Source organism: Metopolophium dirhodum, chromosome 9 (genome assembly GCF_019925205.1).
Source record: "Metopolophium dirhodum isolate CAU chromosome 9, ASM1992520v1, whole genome shotgun sequence".
Taxonomy (NCBI): Eukaryota; Metazoa; Arthropoda; class Insecta; order Hemiptera; family Aphididae; genus Metopolophium; species Metopolophium dirhodum.
In genome coordinates, this window is record NC_083568.1 from 16,093,229 (window position 1) to 16,106,938 (window position 13,710).

Here is a 13,710-nt window from a genome sequence, read left to right on the forward strand (position 1 = left end):
TACCTATTAATAGGTTGGTATTGTTGGTAAGTACCTACTAAAAAAACTTTATATTAATAGATATTTAATAACAACTATACCGAAAAAAAATTTGGGCAAGTGGGTACCGATCTGCTGTACAATTGGTGCCTAGATGGGTCGCTGTAACGGATGTGTTAAATTTGAATTCAATGATGTAAAATCATTGCATACGAAAAACGATTCTGAGTGAAGACAGCCTATAGGTAATAGTATAATATTAGTAAGTTTATTTTATAATATTTTTGTTATGTATTAAAGTAATTAATTGTATTAATAGACATGAATAATACAGTAGGTTTAAATGTTTAGTTAATTGTTGCTAAACAAATTGCATTAAAAAATGTCATTGCGTGTGTATACAACATAATAAGATACTTTAAGTTTCAAGTCCCTACGAATATTTTTAAATTACCTACAACCAAATAACTAAAATCATTATTCATCGTTTGAATATCTAATTTCGTCCAAACTCCAAATTTAAACTTAAAATATGGATAGAAAAAACTGTGTTTGTATTTTCACATAAAAATGTTTAATTTTCGATTGTGTATGGACACTCTTGCACGCGTACACTAAAACTGATATGACACAATTTAAATTGTATAATAATAATTTTGGGTTGGGTGTATGTATCAACTCCAATATTACACAATTCCAATAATTTAAGTGCATGGATGAATTAATAAGAAAATGATACTATGATAAGTATACACAATAGGACATACGTACAGCGGTATTACGGTACCTATAAATTATACATTATGTACAAATAAATATTGCAATAACCAAATTTACTTCCTTGTAAGTATTCGTTTATTCTATTCTAAGTTCCAAACAATATTTCATCGAAACAGAATATTTAATACTAATAAATTCCATGTATAATTAATAATTAATATAGATACATTTATAGTATATAATATATAATATACCTAGTTAATTAACGCAATAATAATGCAATATTATTGTATATTTTAAACAATAAAGAAAATCAATCAACATTCATAAATATACTATTATATACCTACAACCTACTGTTAACAATTTATTTCGCACAACCATAATACTAATGAGCAATATTTATTATATTGTTAAATATTAAGTGGTGGCGCAACTCATAAATTGTAAAAATAATTGTTGTGCTTGAAATGAGGCATCAAACATTATCGCTATTACCTATATCAGCGCGGTCGCGTAGACTATGCAAAAATGGATGTTTGTGCCTCCAAGTGAATGGTTTTTTTTTTTTTTTTTATGTGCATTACAGTGAAAAATATTGCACGCCACTGCCATTGTAAATAATTTTTATTAAGAGAGATGTCGGCACACTATCTGTTTTCTCTAGGGTTTTTCTCCACGCGCAACACATCACATTTGCGATCAGCAGAACCAACCTTGTATTGTTAGCTTGAGTATCAGAGAGAATTGACCTTAAAGTTAAGAACATTATATAATATTGTGTTCTTACGTAGGCCCTTTTACAATATTTCAATTTTTACGCGAGTTATGAGGGTAAAATACTAAAATGTTAGGTACCTACCAACAGTTTAATAATGCTCATATCTTGCTTTAAAATTTAAATACCATAAATAAGCCAACGTAAAAACACATATTATTATAACATAAAATTTGATAATTTACTCTATTACTAAAGCCTAGCAACACAATATTGGTTCTGCTGAAAACAAATTTGCTATGTTGTGTGTGGGTCAGAGAAAGAAAACAATTAATGCGCTGACATCCTTTTAATAACAATTAGAATAAATATTATATCCATTAAAAAAATAAATTAATAATAAAATTATGTTGTGTATTTTAGTTATATTTCTCAATCTCACTTATAAATTACTTCTTAATTCGACAACATTTAAGTTTAGAGTTATACAAATTGCAAAGGTAAGACTTATGATTAAAAAAGTAATTTATATTTTTAGAAGCCAAAAAATATTTTTTAAAAATACAATTAATTTCTCTTTTCCTTTCAGTCAAATGGACTTGCTTACAGTATATATTTAGGAATATCTTTATTTTACAATAAACTAATAAACATAATATAACTGTAGGTATAACTATAAAGTATGCTAATTTTGTCTTTTATGATTAAAAATTATAAATATAATTGAATACAATAAGTTTAATTACTAATTTGTATTTGAATATAATAGCTATTACATTGTTGATCTATAATATAATAAAATCATTTTTATATAAATATATATTATTATATTTATATAATATAATAATAAACCATAGCATATTATTAAAGCCATCAAACATAAAACTCCAAAAATTTCATATAATAATAAAAACTCAATAATTTTACAAACAAAGAGATCAAAACTAATAATAACAAACTAAATATTTTATAACCATAAATCATTTGAATTATTTACTCAAATTAATAAAGTCAATATTTATTATTAACTAATGAACATTCATTTGAGCACAAGCAGTTTAATAATTATAGCCATACTGTAATTATAATTATTAATTTGTCTTTCATATAAAACAATAGGCGCTTGTATATCATCATACCCCAGAAAAAAAACCTGTCTTAATATTATGTGTAGCAGGCCCTTCTATATATGTGCTGGTGGGAACATATTATATAATTCAAATAGGTATGATAAGTAGTTGCCCATTGCGCCTCCTGGCTCTTGTCGCCAAACTCAAGGTCTTATGGTGCAGCTAAACTTAGGGGTGGAAATATGGAAATAGATAGTCCGCCAAAGAATGCCCTTCAAGGATTGGGGGAGTATTGGGTAAATGTATACCACCCTTTGGGGAGATGGGGGTAAATGTTCATCTAACGGGTGTAAGGTTAGTTAAAGTAGTTACTCCCTACACAAGTCTGCGCTGGCCAAATCTTTCATGAACGTGATGAGATTAAAAATAGTTTATTAATATTAGATAGGTACCTAATAAATAATAAAATTACATTTTCCATGTTTTTTCTGGGTTACAGTAACACACAAGTACCAAACAAAAATACTTAACTATAGATAAATGTTAAATGTGTATGGCATTAGTTTCATTTTTTTTTACCATATCATTATCATCAACATTCAAGTATAAACATGAAGTAACAGATCGTGTGTTAGAAGGTTGGAATTTGACAGGGAGAACAGTTAAATTTTCCAACTCTTGAGCTTGAGATTGATTAACAATAGCAGTGCTTATACACGATACAGTTGATTCTGAGGCAACATTAGAAAATGGAGAAGCGTGTCTTACGCGATTCTTTTGTCTTTCATTCATATTGATGTTTCGTAATTTCTTACAACAACGATATGGATATGGACCATGATCATAATCTGAACCAAATACTGATAAAAGTGATACTAAGAAAAAAGTTGAGTAGAACCAACTAATAAACATTATAATAATCAAAAAAATGCCAAGCTGAGCGTACGGTAAAACATCTGAAGGCAACATGAATGCTCCACTAGCACCAGTTGTGATAGCACCCATTAATGATGGACAAGCCATTAAGGACAATGCTTTTGAAATGGCTGTTGCTCTTGGTGAATCTTCACAAGCCAGCTGATACTCAATAGTATAATGTAGACTAAAATCAACAGATAAACCAATAGCTACAGAAGTAGCGATTGATTCCAAGACATTGAGATGCCATCCCATCAAAACTAACATAGCAATTGTAGAGCATATAATAAAAAATATGGTGAGCACTGTAATTACAGTTAATGAAATACTTGTAGTTACGAAGAACATTATGGTAAAAGCAAGAAAAAGTGCAATAAAAGCTGACGTTATAGTGTCTTCAATTAATGTCATTTGAAGATCATAGAAGCCAAGATGACTGTAAAACCAACCGTTTCTGAGGCCAGGCGGAGCAGTTTCCATCATTTTAGATGACCATGACTCGACCTAAATTATAAACAATCCATTTTAACATATTAAACACAAAATCATTGTTAGTAAACAATTAAATAAAGTCAAAATCAAATTACTTGTTTATAAAAGAGTTCCATGTCGGTATAGGATGTAGTAAAAATAAAATTACTTTCAAACTCTACAACAACAGCTTTTATGATTGGCATGAGTGTTTGGTTTTCTGAATGAAATAATGGATTTGAAAACTTAGGTCCAGCTGCAGATGGGACAAATATGGAAACTGGTGTATTATATACAATGTACATAGCTTTCATAATACAGAAGTGAAATATATTTCTCGGATATGGAAACTCAAAAGAATTACAGCATGGCCATCGATCTTTTTCAAGATTATTTACACAAGCATGGCCCATCCACTTAACAAAAGTTTCCATAAAACAATTTGTCATTTGTGGTCCACCAACAGCTCGATAGAAGGGTTGTAAACGTAAATTTGCGCAAAACTGCAATAGCCAACTTTGAGACTTTGGATGTGCTATATCAAAGTTTGGATCATAGACTAAACTTCCGTGATCTTCTGGATCCAAATGATTACCTGTATCATTGGGAAACACGCCCCAGACAAAGCGCAGTGGAACACGATTTTCTGGATTATTATCAATCTAAAAAATTTAAATTTAAATATGTTATAGACATTGTATTTATATTTTTAATAATAACTATTGTTGTATTATAGTTAACTTACCCTTAAAATTCTTTCAAACCAGAATTGATTTTTATATACCAAATCATATTGTTCAAATGGGTGAGACTCTCGAAACAACTGAAATTCCACAGATTCTGGTAGTTTCATGCCTGGCCATATCCATATTATAGTTATACTCAAAATACCCAGGATGAAAAATAATATTATCCACACCCAGCGAAAGCGAAACACAATTTTTAATAACCATGCATTAAAAGAAGTTTGAATTCCACGTAACATTTTCTCCATTGAAAGTAGTTTATTAACTGGCCCAACTTCGAATAACACAATATTATGCCTGTGCTTTGAGCTCAAAAGTACAATACAGGATGGTAGTAGACTTACAGTTATTAACAAATTCACAAAAACTGCCATAGCTGAAAAAATACTTAAAAAAAAAAAAACTTATAATAATTAGAATAACTAAATATTTTTTATTAAATATAATTTTAATAAACATACCTAAAACAACTAATTCCATTTATAGCACTGAGAAATGATGACGCAAAAGCACAAAATGTTGTTGTTGTGGATAATGATATAGATAGTAATGAATGTTTTAATGTCTTAGAAATTACATCAATCAAAGAACCAGCCTGGTCGTTGATCTTGATTACTTTCCACACATCACACATGATGAATGATGAATCTGCACTGACTCCAATAAGTACAATTATGGCAAGGACATTCATGAATGGAAAAAAGTTTATTTGAAACACAAATGTATAAATAAAATAGGAAACGGATAAGGAAAATAGTATATTCAATAGGGTCACAATTGTAATTATTATTGACCAAGTGTAAAACAATACACATAACATAATGAAAAAGATGCTCAGGAAAATAAGATATATATCCCTGACAAGCTCAAGATCAAATAACTTTTCTTTAATACCTAAAAATGATTAAAATAAATATAATAATATAAATCTTAAATATACTTTATTATTGAAAGTTATTATAAAACATATTTCTTACCAAAATCAATTGCTGAAATTCTAACTAATGGTGTTGATAAATTAGCATCTTTCATTGCTTCATATACATGGACAATTGATCCTTTTCCAAATGGTAAAAACATCATTGAACTTGTTAAGACATTAGTTGAAGCCTAAAAGTATTTAAAAGAATTATAAAAAAACTATATGTAGAAATGTAACAAAAAAAATTTGATTTACATGTGGTGGCATAAAATTTACATCCAAGTGATAATGCATTAAATTATAAACACCACTAAATTGAACACATTGACGAGGTATTGTTGTATGATCTGTTTGCCATTCGAATAACTTATTGTCATGATAAAAATGAGTACATCCTTCAAGTATTGTCATTGTTGCATTAATATCTCTTGGCTAAGTAATAATATGTAATTTAATTAGTATTTAAATGTAAAAATAATTAATTTTTATTCAAATTACTGTAATTTCTGAGCAAGACTTATGTTTTCTTAACAACGTAATATAGTTAACCAAAGACCATGGTGGGCAACATCCATGGTCTTGTACATCACAAACATCTTTATATGCTACCAAATTTTCTAAATTCTCCTGTATAAGACACATATCCTTGATTGCTTGGTATGTAAAAAGATGTTTACCGTCACTGGGTGTAAATACCACCCTTGCATGATCATATGCTAAAAAATCATAAAAATAAAGAATTTTAATTACAAAAAAATCTAAATTGCTTAAAACATGCAATATAAAATCATATATTTAGTATCCTTCATGCACAAACCAATAGCCTTTATCTATAATAATTTATATTTTATATTTATAGGTATTTAATTTAAATAGTTTATTAAATTTAAAGTTTAAAAGCATTTATAAATAAATATTATTAATATAACTAACTTGGTTTGGAACAAAAAAAATCTAATCTATTCTTTCGCCTTTTTTTATCATTCCGTTGAGTCATCATTTCAGTTTCTTCAAATATTTCATCGTCCAATGGAGACGTTTGAGGAAGAAATTTCTTTAAATCTGTACTTGTAGATTCCATATCAGAATTCAAGTTCTTCTACAAATAAAAAAATTATATAATATTGTACATAAATAAAAGTTTTTTTAAAAGCAACTAAACTTTAAAGAATTGAATAGTGTAGTAAAAATACATAATAATATTCAATTCTTGTCTACTTCTCTTATGTAAACTAAATGTACAAAATTAAACGTTCATAGATCAACATCTTTAATGCAGATAGTATTGTATATAAATCGAATAATTAATTTAGATTTACTAAACTATCCAAAAGAATAATAATTTTTAAATTGAAATACATAGAATTTTAAGTTTTTTTAAATATTTAAAAAATACTAAGAATAACTTACATATTTAACTAAAACATCATTTTTTTTGTAGTCCATATCTTTATACTGTTGTGGTAATATATTAGTTGGTATTCTTGTAATATCATCTATCATCTCTGTGCCTTTTTCTAATGCTTTAATTAAATTGTCCCAAGTAACTTGACGATTACCAATTTCAGTACCACGTGTCTCAAAACCCTGTTTAAAATATAAAGCATTAATTAAATAACTTAATTTTAAATTGTGTAGTGTAGCTTACAGTAAAGGTATATTCTGTATTTAATAAATTATCAATATTATTTTATATTACAATATCAATGAAAACTAAAGCAACTTGATTTTACTGAGAAACTCTGAATTTATTCAACTTTTAAGTTGGTTTAATGGTATTTAAATATTTTTAAAAGGTTTTTACTCAATTTAAAGTTGTTCTAATAATACTCTACTCATTCAGCCAAGGGTGGATTCTCTCTTACTTTGTTCTTTTATACATTTTTTTTTTTTTACAACCATAAAATTGTCTTAATTAATCTAAACAAAGCAATTTGAATGTCAAACACAAACATCATGGACAAAATCAAACAATATAATATATTCCTAAATGAAATTGACTACTTCCTGCTTATAAATGTTTTTTTTTTTTGATACATTTAATATAATGAGCATTTTATATATAAATCATAAATTAATTAAATCAATATAAACATTTTAAATACTTACAAGTTCAGGATGTGAAAACTCTGGTAAGCGTCCAATAAAATAGGGTATAAGAATAGTGGTACTACATAATAACACCACAGTTGTTATTACTTTACGTGGATGGTTTACTAATAATTTCACGTACCTAAAATAATTTTTAAAATAATGTAAATAAAAATAAATGAAAAAATAAATACAAATTTTGATGAAGAATACTAAATTCAAATAATAATTCATTTTAAGTAATAATAACTAAAATGTACAGACATTATAATATCAAAGCAATACAATCATAAAAATTCATTTTTTAACGAGAACTAAACTATAGTATTAAAATATTATAACTTATGAGTTATGAGCAATTATGTACAATTATTTATAATTATACAAATTGTATCAACATCTGCAATAATGTCATACAAGATAAACTCTAAAGCATGTATATATACAGAAATCAACTTAATATAGGTATTATAAAAAAAATATCAGGAAAATAATAAATTAAACGGCTATACTATACAAAAGTTAATACCTACCTATGTCAATTAGAATAAAATATCACTAACAACTCATCTCTCATAAATTATAATCATATTAAAAATTATCGCACAAAATTGTTTATTTTTAATAAGTTAATCAACTATATATTATATATTGTAATTTATAAATATCTATCTAACCTTATAATTAGAGACAGGATTTATATGTGCTTAAAATCTTGAAAACAAGATGTTTCTATGCTTTATAATTTCATCAAAAAAATATTTTATATACAAAAATATTCTTTTTATAAAAATGTATTAAACACTGAAAAAAACAAATAAAAGTAACAGTTATATTTAATCTATAACATGGTGATATACTGCCATACTGGTATACCTATATATGTAACTGTTGTAGCACAAACTTGTAAATTCAAAAAATAATAATATTAAAATAAAAAATAAAAATAATTGCAAATAGTTTATCAACAGAATAATATTATGTATTAAAATAACTCAAACTTCAATAATTCAGCCTTATGGACTCAAAAAATAATAATAATAACAAGTTTTAAATAAAAATAAAAAATTATGTATTATCTATTAGATTTTTATAAAATATTCAAATTTGAAACCAATATGGCAAAATATTCCTAAAATATGGTTCTTATACAAAATATTCTTTAACCCTAAAAGATTCTTTTTTATGAGCTAAAAAATTTTGTACATCAGTTCAAAGGTAAAAGAAAGCTTCTCCAATTGGAGCTGCATACTCTCAGTAAAGATAAATAAAAACATAAAAATCCGGTCTCTACTTATAATATTAATAGTTATTATTAGATCCCAGGTTTCCATGCAAAAAATGTTGTAGAATAATATAAAATATAAATATGTACACATATAATAAAAATATACAAAGAGATAAGTATAATCTATACAGTAATGTAGATATATTATACATATAGGCAAATAGTGTTTGAGATTTGGAAGGGGAAATTGAAGCTCATGTCGACTCTTATGAGGCTTTTCTGGTACCTATTACAAAGCCCCTAAAAAAATGTTATAAATGTGTAAGATCTTCAATTTTTTTTTATGGGTGTTTGAAGGCTACACAACAGTTAAGGGTTTGCCCACCACTAATTCCGCCTATGATAATACCTATTCATAAAAATACTTGGAAAATTGTATTAAGCTTATAAAGATGCAAAAATTGTAAAGCACCTTTTATTCATTAAAAAACATTCATAGAAAAGTATATATTTAGTTTCAAATAAAACATTTAGAAAACAATAAATAATTTATCCAGCCGATCACTCAATTATTTTAGTTTCAAAATAATTTATTAACTTGTCAACAATCAAACATGTAATATAACTTAAAATTGTTTTTATTTAATATTCATAAAATATGCAACATTTATGCAATCGTCTAAAAATATATAATTAATTAATGAAAGAAATTAAATATAATTTCATATTTACCAGTCAATCATTGTGATAAAATCAGGAAACAAATTGAAGACTTAATTAACAAAATATAATAATGTAGGCGCCTTATAATACTACAAATTAATTTCTTCCCAAGTTCAAACCATCAATTATTTTGCCCTGAAAATATAAATACATTAATGGAAAGTCTAAAATACGCCTCTCTATAACTTAATTCTAGCTTTGAAGCTAAACACACTACACTTCAGTCTTCAGTTTTAAAATAAAAATATGTTTTACAAACTAACTAGCAACCGCTAATTTCTCTTGTGCCTACAAAATATCACTCTGTGTTTAACTTGTGTCTCGTAAAGAACGAAATTCGACATCAATTTTACATTTTTCCATGAAACAAAACAATTATTTATTTAATATTTTAATTGTTTTCAAACTTCAAAAGTGGTATTTATATTGATTTACCTCAAAATGTACAATTGTATATTATTTAACTAGGTACCTACCTACAAAATATAAGCAAAAACAATTAATAAAATCTAAAATCATTATTATTTGTACCTAAACCCGTAGACTATATTATTATTATAATAGCCAGGAATATTTATTATAGCACCTATTGTTGTATTATTGAAATCTTAATAACAATGGATCACAGCAACAATAGAAGTAAGATGGGGGCGCCTTTACGCACACCGCGAACGACACTTGCGGAATTCATGGAAAAATTCACCACATGGACATCGGTTACACGTGCGTTTTTAGATAGTCGACCTTTGGCCGTAGTCACAAGCTAATATTCCGCAGCGGACTTTCTGCAGTATCGAAATTAGTGTAAGAATTCCGTTACAATAAAATTATTAATTTTTCCAGTAGTATTTAAATAGGTGCCTACATGAATTTCGATATTGCGTAACACCGGTCACCGGCCTTGGATCGTAACTAACAATTAATGTCAAATAACAATAATATGATTACGAAGGTACCAATAAATTAACAAAAACTACAGAATAATCTAATCTATAGAATTTGCTATAATCTTTATAATAATGCATAATATCATTATGGTCTGGTCGATGGGTTGGCGGTGGCGGAGCATTGTTCGTCCCGTGTTCGACACAAAAACCATTAGTCATCACGATTTACGATCACGATAATATTACGATAACTACAGAAACCATTATCGAATAAAGATGTGCCGGTTGAGTCAATTGTTGTAGAGTATTAGAGAAGGAGTCGTAGATAACCAGATGGATGTATTGATGTATTGTGATTTATAATATAGTAGCAAGTAAGAGCTGTATAGAACTGTAGAAGTATCATAAGTATTAAGTCAATAATAAGCACAACGCTCACAAAATATGTGCGGATTAGGTTATGGCGAGTTTATGAAATTTGGGCAAACGGGCATAAATGCGCTGTGGCGAACACCTTACACAATTATTGGTATATTATTGCGTTTAGACGAAGTTGTACGCAATGCATGTTTCTCATTCCATCTCTTTTGGACCTAACTTAGAGGAAATGTCTGTGAATATCTATAAGATTAAAAAATGAATGTATTAAAAAAATTATAATCAATATTCATCAAAAATTACACGTCTGCAGAAAATGTTATTTTACACTTGATATAATATTTTACAGTAATAACGCAATTTCAGTACATCACTGATTCAAAATGTTTGTATTTTTTTAAAAATGTAATGTCATATTTTTTGAAGCTATAAGTACTGTCATAACCGAGTCGTATACGACGTACATAAGTAGGTAATATCTCGACATTAATTTACATTCAAGTACGATCTCAAGTCCATTGTATAATTATAGTACCTACCTACCTTACCTACCTACCAATTTATGCAAACAACTAATTAGCCCAAACTTATTAGATACAGTACATAAAAATTATGTGGACCACTAGACCAGTAATAGCCAATATAGGTACATAATAATCATAATATACTTAAATCCGTAACTATTGTATAACGACGTAATTGATCGAAAACGATTATACCAGCTGGAGTGTTCGGTGTGACGGCTGGTATAACTGGTATAGAATTCCACCAGTCGGTGGTTTGGCGCGTAAGTATATTGGTATAATATATTATAATGTATATGTTGTGAATTTACGAGTAAAATAATATTATCCCAACGAATACCATTTTGCGATACATCATACATACATGTAAAAGTAATAATAAGTGTTTGATATTTTTTCAAACTTTGAAATCGTCAGTTTTAACCATGATCGTGGAGGTACTCGTCAAAAATCGGACAATGTTTTAAATGAGTAAAAAAATATATACCTAATAGCCCAATACAGTTTGGAATAAAAGATCCTGTTAATATTGGATACATGATAATATATTGATATTGATGACCAAATAATAACTATGATAAACGAATTTAAAACATATACGATCTGTATAAAAAGCATGTAAAGATAGAAATCGATACAATCAACCAAACATTGTATCGATCTATTGTAAATTGTTTAAATAATTGGTTTGTATTAGTATATTTAGTATATTAGTAATCTTCTATGTATCAATTAAAGTTAAAATTGTATGTGTAATGTGAACATACAGATGAATATATAAAATACATTCTTTGATAAGAACTGTGGATTTCTCACAAGCAATACAAGCTTAGACACATTTGCAGACAAATAGACAATAATATTTATATTGATTTATACTGTTGAACAAAATCGTATTACAAACATAATATTGTAAAATGTAAATACTAATTACACAACTGAAACGCAATATTGTTCGTGGTATGGCATAAAAATCCCTCAAAATTATATTACGTTTTAATACAATGTTTTTAAATCTTTGCTCACGGTTTGGGGTAGTTGGGTCCCGCTCTACAGCAAAATGTATTATTATTATATCGTGTATAGCCGTGCAGGAACATAAATAGTAGCATTGATTTTAAATACTAATATTTAAGTATAAATATAGTATTTATAATCAATGATAGTGGGTATACCTCGTCTACCAGACCTACCATTCGGTTCGAAGACGGCGCGAAGGACAATTATTAAACGCCACGCGTACCGCAATGGTTACGCACGGTTATTAAATAATGACCATAGACGCTCACCAATGTCGGCGTACAATATTTCAGCATCGACGATCTATGCCGCGCACGATAAACGGAAACAAGCGATGCACAACCCGTGCGATCTGCAACGGGCGACGACCCATCAGCACACATCGCAGACACGACACCGCACTGAAGACTGAGCGCCGGCCGCCGACTGCCGAGCCGCCCGAGTGGCGAGCGCGAGAGAATGTCGTCGTCGTCGTCGTCGTGGGTCGGCTGTCGGCAGATCGTTAGAGCCTGTTCGGGCCGACGTGCCGGGCGCCGCGGTAACGCCACCGACAACGCGGTAACGCGGTATACGACAAGTGATTACGGGCGGGAAAGCGCGGCGAGAACACGGTTCCCATGGAAACAACGACATCGCTGCACCTGTACAACGGCTACATCACAGCATCACCCCCCCCCCCCCACCTGACCGGAACACCTGTTGGTTCGATCGGTTCACATCGGCTTACAAGAGACGTGAAAATACGCGTAGGGGGGCAGCGTTTGTCCGAATCTCGTTGGATTTCACGTATTATTATGTATCTGTACACGTTCGATACGTTGAAATTATTGGGGCCTACGGGGAAGGCTATCGAAATAAATGTAGTGCCCAACAAAGTAAATAGGCTAATTATTGTGAACTCCTTTTATTAATTACGATAAACAGTCGGTCTGTCGAAGATTTATAAACGTGCGTAATTATAAAATACAAACTAACCAACGGGGGAGGGGGTATACCAATCTCAAAAATAGGTTATGGATAACCCTACAACGTAGATGCGCATTTATGCACAAACTATCGAAATTTAAGTTGCAAATTATAGATGGTGGTAATAAAGTGGACTTATTTGGATTGAGTAACACATCAACATTAAAAGTGTGTAAATCAGGGACGAATGCATAGAAAAATGTCGGGTGGGGAGGTTTGAAAAATTTATTGTATTGTTGTGAATGAAAGAATGATATACATTTATTTATTTTTTGGTATTATGTATTGATATTTCGTGGGGGGGGGGGGGGGTTGAGACTTCCCACATGACCACTGCTATTAAAGGTTT

The 13,710-nt window shown here is 29.0% G+C and overlaps 1 protein-coding gene across 3 annotated transcripts; it reads right to left on the reverse strand.

Annotated features, from left to right (window-relative positions):
• Nucleotides 1-786: 786 nt before the first annotated feature.
• Nucleotides 787-12,930, reverse strand: LOC132952223 (protein dispatched). 3 transcript variants are annotated; one of them, XM_061024440.1, is made up of 12 exons: nucleotides 12,665-12,930; nucleotides 9,596-9,721; nucleotides 7,654-7,777; nucleotides 6,955-7,131; nucleotides 6,478-6,643; nucleotides 6,043-6,260; nucleotides 5,800-5,976; nucleotides 5,600-5,732; nucleotides 5,084-5,516; nucleotides 4,622-5,009; nucleotides 3,993-4,538; nucleotides 787-3,909 (listed from the first exon to the last, which is right to left on the reverse strand). In XM_061024440.1, the coding sequence occupies exons 2-12, from the start codon at nucleotides 9,604-9,606 to the stop codon at nucleotides 3,031-3,033; spliced, it is 3,252 nt and encodes a 1,083-aa protein (XP_060880423.1). In that variant the 5' UTR covers nucleotides 9,607-9,721; nucleotides 12,665-12,930; the 3' UTR covers nucleotides 787-3,030. The 3 variants fall into 3 exon arrangements, with proteins under 3 accessions (XP_060880423.1, XP_060880422.1, XP_060880424.1); XM_061024439.1 differs by having other exon boundaries at nucleotides 12,569-12,930; XM_061024441.1 differs by lacking the exon at nucleotides 12,665-12,930 and adding an exon at nucleotides 12,402-12,529.
• Nucleotides 12,931-13,710: the final 780 nt, after the last annotated feature.

Bases quoted from the DNA above. Each gene is read 5' to 3' on its own strand.
- LOC132952223 (XM_061024440.1), bottom strand. The intron at 5,517-5,599 runs GTAAGAAATATG...AATCATTTTTAG, and splicing joins AATTTCAGCAATTGATTTTG to GTATTAAAGAAAAGTTATTT. The intron at 5,010-5,083 runs GTATGTTTATTA...TTTTTTTTTAAG, and splicing joins AATGGAATTAGTTGTTTTAG to TATTTTTTCAGCTATGGCAG.